Below are 18383 nucleotides of genomic sequence, written 5' to 3'. Positions count from 1 at the left end.
GACTTTTTGGGGATTTTCTCGTAGTTTTTTCACTCGAAATAATATGTTGTATGCCTATGAGTTCAGCCGTAGCTGGTTATCCTCAGACATGCTCTAAAACTCTTTAGATACGGATTTTCAAAAACGTCAATGGAAGAAATGAATGGGAAATTTACTTCCGGCACCTAAGCGCTCTCGGGCGGTGGGCGGGACTGTGATGCTCTATAAGAGGGGATCCAGATCCAACTCCTCCCCCTGGATTTCGTGTTCTGCAGTGAGGACCATCTCACTTTCTTTTGGGGTCCATCTTTATTTTTACGCAAAGAGCCAGGCCAACCAGCAGAGGGCACGTATGAGCTTTAAACACTTGAATACGCTGCTGGATGTCACAAAGAAGAGCGTATATAAAAGCCGTGGTACAACACTCGTCCGGTCTCTTTTCTCAAACAACTTTTGTGTGATCAAGATGCTGCGGTGCAACATGTGCGGTTTTTCAGAAACCCGCTTTGTGTTTGCAAGCGTGTAAGTATTGTTTTTCTTTTTTGTTTTTTTTTAACCCCAGTGCTAGCGTAAGATTACGATATTAGCTTAAGACCCATCTTTATCTGCAGTTATGATTTGATTGACACTATCAGCGTTTCCAATTACTTTATTGCATGTAACTTACATTTACACACCTAAATCTCCCGCCATGTTTTCGTTTGGAGGCTTGAATGGGTTTACACGGGAACCGCATATGAACCTATCTTTTTCCCGTTTGTAGAGTCTTCAGTCTGAATCATGTTGGGAGAACAGGAACACGTGGCCTTGGATGATGTTCGCCATTGGCGTTTGAACGAGTAGAACATCTGCTCTTGCATCGGTTCTAAATCGCGATGAATGCGATCAAGAGATGGCGGTCAGTGAACTTAGACAATGGATTCTGATATGCAATGTTTTTGAATAAAGTGATTGTTGAGCCACTGATGACTTCAATTACTTTTCTGACACCTCGTATGAACGCTGTATTCAGCAGCTGATTATACAATCTAGTCTGAGGCTCTTGCTTCACATAATAAATGTGACTTATTTTAGGTTTCCCTCGCTCATGCACTAGTTTTTTTATATGCACTTATAGTGAATGTTTAGTGTGAAGGATGATACTATTCTGCGAACTTCAGATATTTGTCGCTTCCAGATCCCTTGTTAAAGTCATTTAAAGTGCATGTATAATTTTTCTATAATGGCTTAAGACCCACCTTTATCTGCGTTGATGTCTGAGTGACAGTGAGTATTATCGTTTCCAATGACTGTGTAAATTACATTTAACCCCCCCAAATCAACCTCAAGGTTTTCGTTTGAGGGCTTGAATGGGGTTTACATGTGAACTGCATATGAACCCATCTTTGTTTTTGTGATTTGTAGAGTCTCCAGTCCGAATAATTTTGGGAGAACAGAAACATGTGGCTTTGGATGATGTTTGCCATTGGCATTTGAACGAGTAGAACCTCTGTGCTTGATGCATTGATTCTAAAGTGCCATGAATGTGATCTAGAGATGGTGGTAAGTGAACCTTAGACAATGGACTCTGGTATACACTGTTTTTGAATAAATTGTTGAGCCGCTGATGACTTCAATTACTTTTCTGACACCTCGTATGAACGCTGTATTCAGCAGCTGATTATACAATCTAGTCTGAGGCTCTTGCATGTGACTAATTTTAGGGTTCCCACGTTCATGCTCTAGTTTTTATTGTTTGGGTCATTTATTATTTTTATGCCTTTTGTAGTGAATGTTTGGTGGGCAAGATGCTATTCTGCAAGTAACTTGTAGGCTTTTAAAGACCTTTCAAACCTTTAAAATCAGTTCGAGATCCCTTGTTGAAATAATTTAAAGTGCTCTTACCATTATGGTTCTATAACTTGAAAAGATTGGGACCTAATATTTTTGGTGATAAGCCACAATCCTATAAATTAAAATCTATATCTGCTAAGCGCGTGGCTACAAAAGTAATACATCTATTGGTCAAAGTGTGGGAGCTCTTACTTTTGTATGTTGTGTTGGTTTGCATTTAATGTATGGCATTTCAGCTACTAAGATTGCTTTGTTTTCCCCGTCAGCTTTCATTTAGAATGTTGAAGCTCCTGACTGCAAGAACGTGGTGTTGTGAGGTGAGACCATTTCTTTTCTTTTTTTTAATAGTTTGACTGATAGATGGTTAATGGTCTGATTGTAAACTCTCCCTGAGCTGTTTAACTCCATACTACTATGCATCTCTCCGGACTGGTTGAGGTTGCAAGAAATGGCCAGCTCAGTGTACGCTTGGATATGATGCAGCTTTACATCCTACTTTTTGTTATTTGCAGGTGTGAGGACCAAGAAATCATCTGGCAGCATACAGTTTGGAATCCGATCTCCTGTTTATGCGTGGATGTCACTGTGGAAATTAGTGCATTTTTGAAACCTTAAATGTACAGTTATACACTTCAAATTACATGTTTGGATGCATTTGTTTGTTTAAATAAAAGTATGTAAACAAAACCTTGACTTTTTCTTTCCCTTTTTAACCCCTTTGTATCAGTTTAGTTTCTATAATTAATATGCAGTTTATATAAGCTCAAGTTTAGGACACAATAATAAAAAGGATCAATTGAGGTTTAATGCCGTCATGAAGCCTTTTAAAACTGAGAAATGTTTGAACCTAATGTCCAATATCATGAGTGATCTAGATGATCTGATGGACGATACATCGAATAAACCACCATCCTATACTATACTGATCCACTAGGCATTTCTGATGACAGGAAGACCGGGTTCCTGAGACCGTTACATGCTCTCTACTTCCGGATTATTGCTCATAATGATCGCCTCGTTGTGTAGTTCAACACCCGAATGATGTTTCAGAGAGAGGTCGTTAATACATTAGAGTCGCTGAGTGACGAGCTCTGAACTGAATCTACGACGTTTTTATCTAGACTCGCGCAACTGTTGGATTTCACGCGTTTAAATGAAACTTATAAGGTGAGTAACGTTAAATGTGGCGACGCTGGAGATGAAATAAAATAGAGAAATATGATTAAATTAGCGACTGTTCTGAATAGAGAGGAGGGTATTGTCAATGCTGTCGTTTCTCTGTCTAGCTGTCTTTTGTGATGTGACACCCACGCGCCACAAAGAAAAGCTAAACGTTACTCGTTTACGTGGGTAAAATAAATGTTAATTTAAAGCTGTTCATGTCGATTCTTGAAAGTTACGTTTTACTGTTAAAATGACGGTATTTCCTATAAACGAGTGTTCGATTCTCCCTGAACAGATTTGCGTGCTGCCTGACTGATGTTTATGGGAGTGGTAGAAAAATACGGTGTTTTAATACTATATTTATTTGCGTAGAACTGTGACCATTTTTCAGATTTGACTGTAACGTTAAACGTAAACCGTGAGCATGTAAGATTGAGCTCTCGGGGATTCATTGGCATACTACGAACAGTTGACATCTGGATCTGTTCGGTTCATTGTCCGTGGCTTCGTGAGGATGTGCTGATAGCAAGTGCTAATGGGAAGAGAACACATTTTGAGGGATGCTGGACTCGACTGGCTCTTACCGTATGGTTTCAAGTAGTTAGGCACTATATTGTTTATGGCTTCATGACGTAACTTTCATTTCCCTCCACAATCTATTAAGATTAAATAATACCAGGAACATATTTTAAATTTCTTAAATTAATTTTTATTTTTTTTATTTTATGGGGCTTACAGTATCACTCTCCAGAAATTACAAACAAAAAAATTCTTGAGAAAAAAGTAGTCCAGATAGTATTTTCTTTAAAAATATGTTTTTATTCATATAGGCTATCAGAAACTTTTGTCTAAAATTTCACTGTGGCATAAACAGCAGAGGACCATGACTGTGTCAATGGCATTTTTTTAAATATAGTGTATATTTGAATCCTTTTATGAAAATGACATGTTTTGTTACAATATATTCTTCAGTATTTAAAACAAAATAATGAGCCAACATCACTGTAAGAGATTATCAACAGGATTTTTTTTTTTTTTTTTTGTGGGGTGCATAAGTTTTAGTAAGTGTTGACCACTGTAATGAATACTAGAACAAATTTAGGCCATGCTATTTGGGTTACTAACAATAGAAATTAGGACAGATGTGGGTTATATGCCTTGAACTAGATGTGGTCATTAAGTAACAACCATAGCTACAACCACAACCATAACTTAGCAAGTTAACCTGATTTCATATTGCTTATTTAAGTCTTTATTAACTGTCATGAGGCTGCTGTGTGGTCAAACAAACCTATTCTTATTGCTTTTTGTTCTAGCAAATATCTGCTCCATCAATCTCATTTTTGAATTCAACTCCTCTGAACATAAACATTTAGGAAAATTATGTAATACTCTTATCATCTTTCCAAGTAATGTGCAGTAATTTATACCAAATTACTACTGAATTGGCACATAATGTCTTTCTCTACATCACATTTCTAAGTTTCTCTATTTGGCAGCAAAACTATAACGTAAACTAGTGGTCTTGAATTCAAAGTGTCACTGTGGTACAAAAGAAGAAGAAAAGAAACCACACAAAGCCTCATTCCTTTTCCGTCACAGTCTCATGTTTCCATGCCAACAGTGACATCAGCACTGTGCAGGGATGTGTGTAAGGATGAAAGACTCCTCTGCTGTGGTTCTCCATGGTTACCATCCACTGCCAGCCAACTGCAAAAGTTATTATCAGTCACATGATAATTTGACCTATATGGTGATTAACTCATCAGCAATTATAATAAAACAATGCAATAATGCATTTGATAAAAAAATGGTAACACTTTTGTTTAGGGTCATTAGCATGAGGCTAGGATATTACTAGGATATTGGCTGTTTATTAGAACTTATAAAGCACATATTAAAGCCTTATTCTGCATAACCATATTCTACAATCCTTAATCATACCCAATAACTATTAATAAGCAGTAATTAGGAGTTTACTGAGGCAAATTTGTATTGAAATTTCATTGAAAAGGGCACATTTTTATTTTCATTCTGTACAACAAGTCTGTATAGGAGTGAGTGAAATGTGTGGTGACATTTGTGGTGTATTTTACTGACTATAACAGTAACAGTAGCCTATGTGTTGAGTTACGGAATTGTCTATTTAATCAAAACATTTTGTAGAAACCACCAGTTTAAAAGAATTAACTTTGTTAAACAACATTCAAACTCAAATGTCAAGAGCATAATTACCGTAGCTTTAGGTAAGCAGGTAGGTAATAGTATGTTATGCATTTCTTTTTCAGTTTATAAGTGATTAGCTTTACCTGATCCTGCATTTTCTAACTCTTTCTTTTTGCTTTTAGATTTATGAACAATCGTGTACCATCTAATAAGAGATATCAGCCAACAGAATATGAACACGCTGCTAACTGTGCCACACATGCGGTGAGTTGTGTGTTTAGAATAAGAATAAGCTAGAATAGGGAGGGATTAAGTAATCCCTGTAATAGTGCAGTAATCGATTTCTGAGAAACGCTGTTGGAAGTGGAATGGACCGAGCACCAAAACACACTTGCAGCTAATCAGAAGTAAGGGGCGTATACACTCATGATGGGGGAGGTGCCTGTGTTGCAGTGTGTTTGTGAATTTAAGGGTGGAGCTATCAAGATAGGGGTGTGAATCTTTTGGGTAGGGGCGTGCTTGTTTTGGTGATTTCAAATATCAACAGCGTTTTTTCAGAAATCACTTAAATCTTTAAATTATGTTTTATTTACAAAGTTCAGGTTGAGCACATTCAGATAATCAACTTAATTAGCACGAGAGGAGGCATATATATAGTCGACCTACCTCTATCCCATGACAGCTTTCCAGCATCCCTTCACCACCTCAACTCCTCAATCTTAAATATTTCCTATCCCAACCAGGAATGGGGGATGTGAGGGAGGGTGAACTTGTGAAGTGCTCATGGAAGAGATGAGTTTTCAGCTGTTTCTTGACATTTGTCAGGGATTTGGCTGTCAAGTGAAGTCAAGTCACTTTCATTTAAATAGCCCTTTATACAATATAGATTGTTCAAAGCAGCTTTAAAGTGATAACAGGAAAATAATGCATTTTGGTTGTTGTTCTGCTGAAGTCAGTTCAGTGTTGATTCAGTTCCGTTGTAAAGATCATCAATTAATAATTTAGTTAATTTAATCTATAAAGCAGTTCTGCAAAAAAATTATGTCATCGTCCTGCTCAGTTCAGTTCTCATCCAACAGCGTCAGTACAGTCAGATCAAAAATATTGTTGAATATTAAGTGTCCCCAACTAAGCAAGCCATAGGCGACAGTGGCAAGGAACCCAAACTCCATTAGGTGACAGAATGGAGAAAAAAACCTTGGGAGAAACCAGGCTCAGTCGGGGGGCCAGTTCTCCTCTAGCCAATGAACAAACACGGTGTGATTATGATTCAGGCTGCATCACAAGTCAGAATTCAGATTGGGATCGGTAGGATTCAAATATTCATCCCGTTCCTTTTGCTTGAAGATCGGATTCATCACGCCAATATGGAGCCAAAGCTGGCCATAGGGTCTGTGCGGAGGACCTGTCTGGTTCTTGTGGTCTTTGCTGAGGATCTGTGCCGATGGCTGTCATGTCGATGAGGCCTTCACAGGGGATTGTCTTGTAGACACGGTCTCTGCTGACATTCAGGGCTGCGTTTTGGTCGTGTCTAGGTGCAGGTCCACCATCTGATCTGGATATGGACCGGATCCAGCTGACTACGGTAACTTTGGGATAAGGATGAGACAAACAGACTAATATTAGCATAATTGCCATTCTTACGATGTAACAAGTACATCGGGTGTTATAGAAAATGTTCCCGTTTCAGGTTTACCTAATTTATACAGCCTAGAAATCTCTTAACTGATTGAAATAGAAATAGAATAGAAATTGATAATGTGTTATATGTATGCCAGGTTAAAGAGACGTGTTTTTAGTCTAGTTTTAAACTGACAGAGTGTGTCTGCTTCCCGAACAATGCTAGGAAGACTATTCCAGAGTTTGGGTGCTAAATAAGAAAAAGATCTATCTCCTGCCGGTGATTTTGATATTGTAGGTATTATCAGCTGGCCAGAATTTTGAGATCGCAATAGACATGAAGGACTCTAATGCGTTAAGATCTGACTAAAGTACTGAGGAGCTAAACCATTTAGTGCTTTGTAAGTAATTAGCAAGATTTTAAAATGTATGCAATGTTTAATAGGGAGCCAGCCAATGCATTGTTGACAGAACTGGGCTAATATGGTCATACTTCCTGGTTCTAGTAAGAGCTCTAGTCCATTTTGGACCAGAGTTTGTTTATTAAGTGTGCAGGGCAACCACCCAGTAGACCATTACAGTAATATAGCCTTGAGGCCATGAACACTGAACTAAATTTACTGCTTTGTCATTGAGAACATATGTTGTAATTTAGATATATTTTTAAGATGGAAAATGTTTTACAGATGCTAGAAATGTGGCTTTCAAATGAATAAGGTTGGGAAGATCATTCCACTAGCAAGGAACAGTGAACAAAAACTTTCTTGAGATTAATTGTGTGCTTCTCTGTGATGGTACCATGCAATGTCCATTTACAGACTGGAAGCTCCTTGAGGGCACATCACTTGTAAGAGAGAATGGATTGGAGGGTGCGGAGCCCGTGGCTGTCCTGTAGGCAAGCACTAATGTCGTAAACTTGATGCGAGCCACAACCGGAAGCCAGTGAAGAGAGATAAACAGTGGTGTGACGTGGGCTTGTTAAAGACCAGTTGAGCTGCTGCATTCTGGATCATTTGTAGGGGTTTGATTGCACATGTTGGATTTCCAGCCAGAAGAGCATTGTAGTAGTCCAGCCTAGAAATGACAGGCCCTGGGTGAGAAGGTTGCATGCTCAGTTAGGAAAAGCCTGATCTTCCTGGTGTTGTTCTGTGCAAACTTACATGATCATGCTGTAGTAGCAATGTGGTCTTTGAAGGTCAGCTGGTCATCAAAGATTACCCCAATATCCCTGGCCTAACTTGATGTGATTATTGTTGTTGAACCTAGCTGGATAATAAAGTTTTGCTGTACTGACAGGGTGGCTGGGAAGACAAGAAGCTCTGTCTTCGCTAAGTTGAGTTGTAGGTAATGTTCTTTCGTCAATCCGCCAGGCAGTCTGAGATCCATGCAGCTGCCATGGGATCGTCTGGTTGAAATGAAAAGAATAGCTGTGTGTCATCAGCAATGATAGGAGAAACCATGTGCCTGTATAATGAGTCCCAGTGATGTAGTGTATATGGAGAAGAGGAGAGGTCCAAGAGGTCCATACTTGATCATGAGTATATACATATATACAATAAATTATTTTGAAATTATTTCCTATAGTCTACGGTCTGCACATATTGTTTTATTTAAATAATCAGTGATTATATTTTATTCTCAGCTCTGGATCATTCCCAGCATTGTGGGTGGGATCTTGTTGTACCTGTTATCTGATGACCACTGGGAGGAGATTTCAGCATGGCTTTATGGGGCGGGACTATCAAGTCTTTTCATCATATCCACAGTTTTCCATACTGTCTCCTGGAAAAAGAGTCATCTCCGGTAAGACTTTCAAATTAGCTAAATCAGCTTTTTTGATCAGTACATTGTTCAGTTTGTGTACTGGGAATTCAGACACTTGAACATGAATGTTTATCTAGCAAGTTGCAAGTGATTTTGTTTTCATTTTGTGAAATCAAGCTAGTGTAGCTGGAAGAATCTTTCAGGCCTAACTGATAATCCATCTTAATATTTATTTACACATGTGCTTGAGAAGTGATATTTTACTTTACTTTTTAGATCGGTTGAACACTGTTTCCACATGTGCGACAGGATGGTGATCTATTTCTTCATTGCTGCATCCTACACACCATGGTGAGCTCATGTACAGAGTGAATTTTCTTTATTCATCAATTTAAGAAATGAGTTTTAAGTCTGCATTAGGGATTAATGGCTTTGTGTTTGGCTTTCATAAATTGACACAGTTAGAAGTGCAGGTTGGTAGTTAGGGCTATGTTCACATTGTACATTTTTGGGATTGTCAACCGCATTTACTTACAGGCATGAGTACTGTTACAAGCTCATGTCTCTGTCACAGTAAGTTACCAAAACCACACATGAAAACATGCAACATACGGTAGATGCCCGTTTGTGCAGTGCAGAGCGGCTCTCTTGGACTGTGACTTGACCGAGTAGTTGTCCAGTCCGGTTGTGTTCACACAGCGCGGGTTATAGAATGCGGTTGTCACTCCCATAAATCACTGTGTGTGAATGTAACTGTATTAAGGACTCAAATACAGGACTGAGACCCTGTTTACACCTGGTATTAAGGTGTGTGTTGGTCAATTGGAGTTTTGGTCACTACGAAAGAAATCTGGTCAAATGAGTTTTCAACTACCTCTGGAAGTGGTTGGAAGTGGACAAGCTCAAAAAAATTTAGACCCCATTTACACCTGTATTTATCGTTGTCCACTTGTGTTCCAATCGACCAAAACGCATCTTAATACCAGGTGTAAACAGGGCCTGACATCTGTATTCTGTTGCTGTGGGAATGTGGCCATGAAGACCAAGGGTTCAAATGTGCCAATCCTTTTAAGTTTGTTTCCACTAAGATGTGTGAATCCGTTTTTAGCAGAAATACTGATGGTGCCATAGATTCTGTTAACACAAAAAAAATGTCTTTATTTTAGAGCACCATTATTTCTATAAAAGGATGTGTTGCTTAAAGTAAAAAAAAAAAAAAAAAGATTCTTATTTTTTTATGGAGTATTCCAGTATTTATTATAAATTATATGATTTCTCTTCGTGTTTACTGGCGCAAATTTACTGGACCTACATTTTCTTGTTCAAGAACCTGTTTCACTCTGATATACACTGATGAGCCAAAATATTATGACCAGTCACAGATGAAGAGAATATTGTCGATCATCTTCTAATAAGACTACATACTAAGGTCTGGGTAGATTAGATGGTAAGCAAACAATCAGTTCCTATAATTATCATGTTGGAGGCAGGAGAAATGAGCAGGAATAAAGATCTGAGCGACTTTGACAAGGTCCAAATTGTAATGGCAAGGTGATTGGGTCAGAGTATCTCTGAAACGGCAAGGCTTGTGGGTTGCTCCCGGTCAGCAGTGGTGAGAATTTACCAACAGTGTTACGAGGAGGAACAAACCACAAACCGGCGACAGGGTGCTGGGCGTCCAAGGCTTATTGATGCACAAGGGTAAAGAAGGTCGCAACTTCCATTTAATGCCGACTTTAAACTTGCAATATTTTGTTACTTAGTTGTATTGACTTGATTTAAAATTTAATTTCAAGTCAAACAAGTATTCGGAGAAATAGTGATCATTTTCTGAAGTATGTTAAACTGATACAACTGAAAACAATTCTCAGTCCAATTCACATTTTATTCAACAGACATGTTTAGTTGTAGTAATTAAAATAATGTACTTGTTTTGATCACTTACAAAGAAGTCAGATGTTGAATTAGTCTTTTCAGTGCTTTGAGTATAGTTGTTTTCCTATTTGTGACCCAGCTGCATAGCCTTGAGTTATGTACTCAATTGTACTTTGACATTTTTTTTAATCCAAATGGATTTACAGTGCATTCTGAATTAACAATTAGTGCTTATATTCCGTGGGAATCAAACTGTGAGACTTTCACAGATAGTTGGTGTCCGAAGCACCATTAATTAAGGATGTAATGGCTTTATGGCAGGCTGACGCTGCGGGAGCTTGGTCCATGGGCTGCCCACATGCGTTGGGTTGTCTGGGTGATGGCCACTGTAGGAACTGCCTATGTATTCTTTTTCCATGAAAGGTGAGCATGTGTTTGACAAATGACAAGTGTTGATTTCTACTTACATTTTCACTTTGGTACGTTTTCTGTGCTACAGGTGTTTCTTGTGTCCTTTGTGTTACAGGTTTAAAGTTGTAGAGCTGATTTGTTACATAGCAATGGGTGTTTTTCCCGCCCTTGTCATCCTCTCCATGGTAAGAAAATGAATGCTTTTAGTTGAAAATGTCATGACAGACTAATTAGAATTAAATGAAATGTCTGTCTGTTTTCCTTATAGGCAGACAAGTCAGGTCTGTGTGAGCTGCTGGTTGGTGGCGGGTGTTATGTGTTGGGCATTGTGTTCTTTAAAAGTGATGGAATAGTGCCCTTTGCTCACGCTATATGGCATCTCTTTGTTGCAATGGGAGCAAGCATCCATTACTATGCCATCTGGAAGTACCTGTACACACCTCTAAATCAACCAACCAGTACGGCCCGGTGACACACCTATGCATACACCTAACCACAAATCATTTGAATATATATTTGCCACTAAAGTGCTAAAATTCTACTAAAGCATAAACAATATTGTTTGTTTTTTTTCTCTTGTGTTTTTGCAAGCGAACAGTTTGACTGATGTAACTCTTGTCACTTATTAATAGGTCTTTAACTAGCACAGAAATTACAACTAGCCTTTGTGAGACTACAGACAGCAGGGGTCATTTTGGACCTGAAGCCGTGTGCAATCCTGAGACTGATAAAGGATCCAGAACATGAACATTTCTGGAAAAATCTATGGACGTATTACATGACGGTTTACAATTTTTTAAAAGGTATATACTGAGCAAATGTAAAATCACTGCCAGATATTTGTAAAAACACTCATCCTGGATAGTAATTACTTGACTACAGTTTGAAGGTATTTCTGTAGTGTTTTTTAAAATTGATGTAAGATTATTCTGCCAATTCTGCCACTGCCAGTGGGGAGATAATCTTATTTCTGTCAGAAATATGAGTACATTTTTTTATTACTGTACACAGTATCGATTCTCCATGCTTCTAGTCTAGTGCAAGTTTGTTGCATTTTTGGATGTGTAATGTCTTTGGAAAATGCCACAAGTGCTTGATGACAATGTCCAGGGAAAGATTTGCTTTAAGATTTCATGGCTTAAAGGATAAGTTTAGGGTTTTTCGACTCATACCACAATATGATTGTGTTTAAAATTTTTCTTTTAGATTTAAAATACGCTTAATTTGATTTACTAAAATATAATTCAGAAATGTATTATTTAATATTTTAATTATATAAAATTATTTAATAAACACGACTACAATAGCATTTCAACAACTACAACAAAATTTAGATGTTAGGTCACGGCTCACTGTTTCATTCTCTATATTGAGACTTGCATGGGCTTTTAAAGTGCCCCTATATGCTTTTTCGAATAATACCTTTCATGCAGTGTGAGCTGTTTGTGAAGGTAAAAGGTCTGCAAAGTTTTAAAGATCAAAGTGCATGACAAATAAAAATTAATGTCTCCTTTAAGAAAGGTTTGATTCTGAACTGCCGAAACGAGTCGTCTGCGATTCCAGTCTCACTTCCGTTTACATGTGTAACAATGTAACAAATTTGCATAATGCCACTCTATGGTCTTCATTGGTTGCTCGCGAACAACGTCTGACCCGCCCTTAAACACTGTAGTTGTAGCTGAGGCCTGTAAGAGTTTGGTTCGTGTTGTCGATATGTCGAAAATATGCTGTTTTCAGCGCTGCGAATCCACTTTGCATGCACTTACACAAAAGGATGAGGACTCACGCTGGAATTGATACGGCATTGTTACATCGTTCGTATCACTGTTTATGCAAGCGCTGAGGAAGCCTACAAAGCTGAAATACAGTAATAGGCGTTTCGTTTCCGACATGTACTGTAAGTGCCAATCACAACAGACTGGGCCGTCTGAAAATTACGTCTGATTTTTTTTATTTTGGATGCATGTAAATCTATTGAAGGAGACCCCAAAAACTAAATTAGGAACCTTTAAAATAGCATATAGGGGCACTTTAAAGGCTTTTGTCCATTTTACTGCACTCAATTCCAATGAAAATCTGAAATTTAAAGTGTTTTATTTTATTTATTTTATTATTTATTTAAACTTTCAGCTGTTGTAGGTATTATATTACGAATCATTTTGTATGAATGCTTAACAGGATATGAAACACAGATACACTGAAAATCGCCAGTTATTTGCCTTCATAATTTAAAGGTTTCATGAACAGGAGTAAAAATTACACAGATTTTTAGTCAGGTTCACCTCAGATTATTTTGATCTCTTTGAACTCAATAGAACAGTTACCCAAAAACTGAAAATTCTGTCATTATTTAGTGTTTACACCTGATGTTAAGATGTTTTTGGTTGATCTTATCACTAGAAGACGAGGGAACAGTTTTTTTTTTTTTTTATCTGGCTCTTTTGTCCACTTTCAACCACTTCTGTCCTGATTTCTTCAAGGGGAGGGTCTATAGGTGGGTAAATGTATGTTTTTTTTCAGATCTTTCGATCTAATGGACAAAATACGTTTGCGTGATTTACATATGAACGCCCCCGGAGACGACAGAAAAACATACAGAGAGCAGCAGCTTTGACAGCCGCAAGAGCACGCTGAACGATGTGAGTGTGTTAGAAATCAAGTATGGTGAGAGAACATTGTGCTTGGTACGTTTTTCGTCTTCAAACCAAACTTGGGTCTTCAGCTGATAAAGTTTAAATCCCGTCTGGCTAGCGCGCTTCCCATAATGTTAATGCATTAGGTCAGTAGGTGGTCTTGCGATCTGATCAATCTGTTCGACCACATTGGACCACATGAACGTTTACATGCGTCAAATGCGTTTTTGACTACCTCTTGAAGTGGTCGAAAGTGGACAAGCTCAAAACTTTTTAGACCCCGTTTACACCTGTATTTATAGTGTTGTCCGCTTGTGTTCTGATCTACCAAAACGCATCTTAATACCAGGTGTAAACAGAGCCTTAGTTCCAAACTCGTATGTTTTTGTCTTTCTTCTATATATTTTCCAGTCTAAACTTGGGCTGTTCCGACTTCATAAATAATAAAACTGCAACAATAAAATACCATAAAAAGGTTCCTCATTTTTTGTTCTATGCAAGAAAGAAAATCACAGAGGTTCGGAACAACATGAGGGTGTAAATAATGGCAGAAATTTCATTTTTGGATGAATTATAATACACATTTGGCACACTTTTGTGATTATATGGTTTTTAGTACCGTCTCAGCTTCAACATCTGATTACCAATGGTCAAGGTTTGTAAATTAGCCGTCTTTTCCATTGGACTGATCAGCCAAAGCTTTTCCTCTCAGGGTTGCTAAATCGCTGGCTGGTAATCACAATTTCTAAAGCATTCCATTTTTGTTGCGCCCCCTTAGCCCATTCATATTTTAATAACATTTTAATGTTGAAAATAAATTGAACATTGTAATATTGTCATGTTGATCAGGGCTAATAGGTGATCAGGGATCAACCACAGATTGTCAAGTAAAATTAAACATGGGGACGCTTACACACAAACAGTCTGTAGTTTTTATTTCTCCAACTAATAAACTAAAGTCTATTAAACAAGTATTTAAATTTGTATGGCCTTTACAATAACGTGAAGCTCTTAAATGACTCTTAAAACTCAACAGAATTTTTCCCAAAATGTGCATTTGTTATTGTTTTACATCTTAAAAGAACTGATATTTATTGTATTATGAATGTAGAAAGTGTTTGGTCAATAGTTGTAATCCACATGTACATAATCATATTTATCCTATAAATGCATTATAATGTTGATATTTATGTTTGCTGTGTTAAGATTATAAATTTCATATGGATTTCATTATTGTTTTTTTGGAAAAGTATTTTTATTTGTTTTGTTTTTTTCCCGAAGATTTATTTCATGATGACTGAATTTCAGCTGAAATGTGTATGCTATTGAAACACATCGCCTTAGTCAGTGAAGATTTACGCTTTTAGTGGACCAACAAGGTGAACGTGATTTCACCAAGTACAACATGTTCCTGGATCAACATCATTGATGGTCCTGGAACAACATTCAAATCAACCAATCAGATTTGAAGGACAAGTTTACAGTTTATGTCAAGTTTAGGCTAACAACCAGGTGCTTCTACATCAATGTTATTCACATTCATTCAACAAAATATGTTGATCCAGGAACATGTCTTACTTGGCAAAATCACTGTGACCTTGCAAACACACTGTCAGGTACGTTTTTGCACCCTTACAGGGTTTTAGTTGAAAGTAAGGGCTGTTTGTGACTTAAGGTTTCAGTTTGAACTTGAAATTGCTTCTGCTCTCATTTTAATTTTTTTTGCTTTATGGATACTTATGAGTTGCACTGACAATGCAATTTTTTGTAAATACATGAGACCCTAAGGATATTTTATTAACCAAGTAAGTGTTGATGTTACGGATGCTGTTGCCTATAATATTCAGTTCTAATGTTCAGTATACAGTAATATCTAAATCTATAAATTTTTTAACACAATTGTAGAATGAGTTTAACTGTTTCTAAATGATTTTAAAATGTGTTAATGACCTTTGTTCATAAGTGTTCCCTGCTTTTGTCATTTTTGACTGCTTTTTTCAAATCTTTGTTTGGTGTATTCTGCTGTATGACAAATGTGTTTACTATGAAGGAGCAGTTACAGTTTACATCCACCATAGAGCTTTCACTGCCACTCAGCCTGAGATTATTCATTTCGATTTTCTTTGACCTTGAATGAAAACAACACTATTTATTATAACTTATTAGCGTGTGCATACTGAATGTACAAAAGTCTCCTTCCTCTCACTTTTGAGTCACTAGAAAATGCTGGATGGCAGATGTTTGATAAATGCTGTGATTAATTATGGTGTTTTAACATGTTGAAATGATAGAAAGCTTATAGTTTACCTTTGACTCAAAGCTAACTGAAAATGGACAAACAAAGTTATAAAATAGTTATCACACAATTTAATGCTATTTTGCCCTGACAAATCTTTCTTAAAGGGATAGTTCACACAAAATGTTTTAATTCTGTCATCATTTACTCACCCAAACCTGTATGAATTTCTTTCTTTGCTAAACACAGAAGAAGGTATTTTTAAGAAAATGGGTAACCAAACAAAAAAAGTCACTGGCTACCATGAAATGTTTGGTTACCCACATTCTTCAAAATGTTTTCCTCTGTTCAGCTGAAGAAAGAAATGCATAGAGGTTTGAAACGACACAAGTAAATTAAGACAGAACTTGATTTTTTTTGGTGAACTAAACCTTTAAATAATGTAGAATATAGTGTAGTCTGTTCATGATATCTGACACCAAACTTCACAAAACATCAGGCTGCCTACCTGTCCTTAATTCTGGGGAGAATTATGAAAAATATGAATTCAGTAAAATGACTGATTCCTCTATTTAAGCTGAATCCACTTGAAACCTAACCCTGACCTCGCTGTAAATATCATTTGTGCCTTTTCTAGTTTGGGTGTGTTTCGGAACAGTTCAAGGCTTTGTCTTGTTGGCCATTCTGCATATACAAATGTATTTTGAACCTTTCACATGAAGGTATTTGTGATTGTGATTTCGCTGCAACGTTTGTATTGCCCCAGTTTTTGTATTTGTATTAAGACCATGTTATTTCATAATACCAATGCTTTTTATCAAGGAAACTTCCTTCTGAAGCATCATTTGAGTCCTGCATTCTACACATTTTGTATGTATGTGGGTTGATCAATAAACACAAAGAATGAAAACACCATTTTGAACCCAATTATTCATTAATTTATTGCTTTATTCACTGAAATTTCAGTTAATGTTGAATACTGTCATTCTGCAGGACAATTTTCACATTTTAACTATAATGTTCAATATAAAAGGCATGCTCTTTACTGTCTATCCAAATAGATTTGGCTTTAATTAAATCATGTTTTAATTGTCAAGACAAAATTCGAAATGGAATTTACAACCAACAAATTGCTGTATTAGATCATTGTTACAGTATTTCTCAGCCGTCAGTTCCACCACCAAACCACCAGATGTCACAATTCTAGTTTGGTTTTACTTCATTGTGATCATTTTCTGTTTTTCAGTACAGACTTTAAAAGAATGGCAATGTTTTGTATGTAAAAAAAAGAAAAAAGGGGACTTCTTTCAAGGATGTTTCATTTTTATGCCATGGATCAATCCATTATACCAATACAGATTTAAACACTGACATTTGTAATAGGCATACAAATGTGAGCCAAAAACATCCTGGGATTTGAATGAGTATATGCTTCATTCTGAGCTGCCGGATGTCCCAGTAGAGGGCCCCACTTTACACCCTCAGGAGACTTCTGATCTATTAGTCATTCCACTGGAATTAATTATTCATAGAGATCTGCCATGTTCTTAACAGACATTTTCAGTAAAGTGCCCAAATTACATTAAATTGCTATTCCCAGTCAACCGAACATTTGCATAACATTTATTCTTTAAGCATTGAACATTATTTTAACTGCAGTTTCTCTTAAACCAAGAATTGTAGCCAAAATAAATGTAGAAACTAACCGTCATATAATAAAAAATAAATAGGCCTAGGCTACATTAACTCAATCCTCAGAAAGAGGGTACAGATCTAACATTCAACATGATGTTAAAATGCATTGTATTGCTATAGTTAGAAGGCCTAGGCTATAGTTCATTCATATGAATGTTCTGAATGAGTGTTCTTTCACATGGGTGTTCTTGCCTTATTTTTTTCTGAATCAGTGTGTAGAAAAAATTGGGATCATAGCCATCTGAATATAGCTCACTGGAGCTGAACTAGGCTATTCATATGCACACAGGGACACAAAAAAAAGTATATTCAAATAATTATTGCAATGAAGTTTCATCAACTGGTGTGCATTTTTAGATGATTTATAAAGTCCCCCTCTGGCTACAGGGTGATAACTTCTATTTCACAAGACTGGTTGCCCACTGAAGCTAAGCACGCAGGGTTGAGCCTGGTCAGTACCTGGATGGGAGACGGAGACCTCCTGGGAAAACTGCTGGAAGAGGTGTCAGTGAGGCCAGTAGGGGGCGCTCTCCCTGTGGTCTGAGTGGGTCCAGTATACAATAATGGGGACACAATACTGTCAAAAAGCCCCATCCTTCGGATGAGACGTTAAGCCAAGGTCCTGACTCTGTGGTCATTAAAAATCCCAGGATGTCCTTTGAAAAGAAGTAGGGGTGTAACCCCGGCTTCCTGAGCAAATTGCCCATTGGCCTCCTAATCATCCGCATACTGATTGACTTCATCACTCAGTCTCCTCCCCACCAATAAGATGGTGTGTGGAGGGAGTTCTGGCGCATCTTCCAGATGGATGCTGCACATTGGTGGTACATGGTCGAGGAGAAGTGTTATATAAATGTAACAAATTATTAAGTACACTTTAACTGATACTGACATTTAATTTCATGTTATTTGCAATTTGTATATGTAGCCTATATTACATGCAATTAGTTTAACTTAAGTGCGCTTTTTTGTTATAAATAACAACATTAATCATGGTACATGTGCTT

The 18383-nt window shown here is 37.3% G+C and overlaps 1 protein-coding gene across 2 annotated transcripts; it reads left to right on the top strand.

The window, feature by feature from the left end:
• Positions 1-378: 378 nt before the first annotated feature.
• Positions 379-16596, top strand: LOC309495160 (monocyte to macrophage differentiation factor 2). 2 transcript variants are annotated; one of them, XM_082164767.1, is made up of 12 exons: positions 379-501; positions 743-877; positions 1384-1521; positions 2079-2129; positions 2325-2979; positions 5325-5406; positions 8405-8565; positions 8803-8877; positions 10723-10824; positions 10928-10997; positions 11081-11270; positions 11445-16596. In XM_082164767.1, exons 5-12 carry the CDS (start codon positions 2966-2968, stop codon positions 11450-11452), a joined length of 702 nt encoding a protein of 233 aa, XP_082020893.1. In that variant the 5' UTR covers positions 379-501; positions 743-877; positions 1384-1521; positions 2079-2129; positions 2325-2965; the 3' UTR covers positions 11453-16596. The 2 variants fall into 2 exon arrangements, with proteins under 2 accessions (XP_082020893.1, XP_082020894.1); XM_082164768.1 differs by lacking the exons at positions 379-501; positions 743-877; positions 1384-1521; ... (1 more) ...; positions 2325-2979; positions 5325-5406 and adding an exon at positions 6532-6727 and having other exon boundaries at positions 11081-16596.
• Positions 16597-18383: the final 1787 nt, after the last annotated feature.

Source organism: Leuciscus leuciscus (assembly GCF_965113295.1).
Source record: "Leuciscus leuciscus genome assembly, chromosome: 3".
NCBI lineage: Eukaryota > Metazoa > Chordata > Actinopteri > Cypriniformes > Leuciscidae > Leuciscus > Leuciscus leuciscus.
This window is presented reverse-complemented; position numbering and strand designations above follow the sequence as displayed.

Bases quoted from the DNA above. Each gene is read 5' to 3' on its own strand.
- LOC309495160 (XM_082164767.1), top strand. The intron at 8,878-10,722 runs GTGAGCTCATGT...GCTTTATGGCAG, and splicing joins GCTGCATCCTACACACCATG to GCTGACGCTGCGGGAGCTTG. The intron at 10,825-10,927 runs GTGAGCATGTGT...TTTGTGTTACAG, and splicing joins GTATTCTTTTTCCATGAAAG to GTTTAAAGTTGTAGAGCTGA.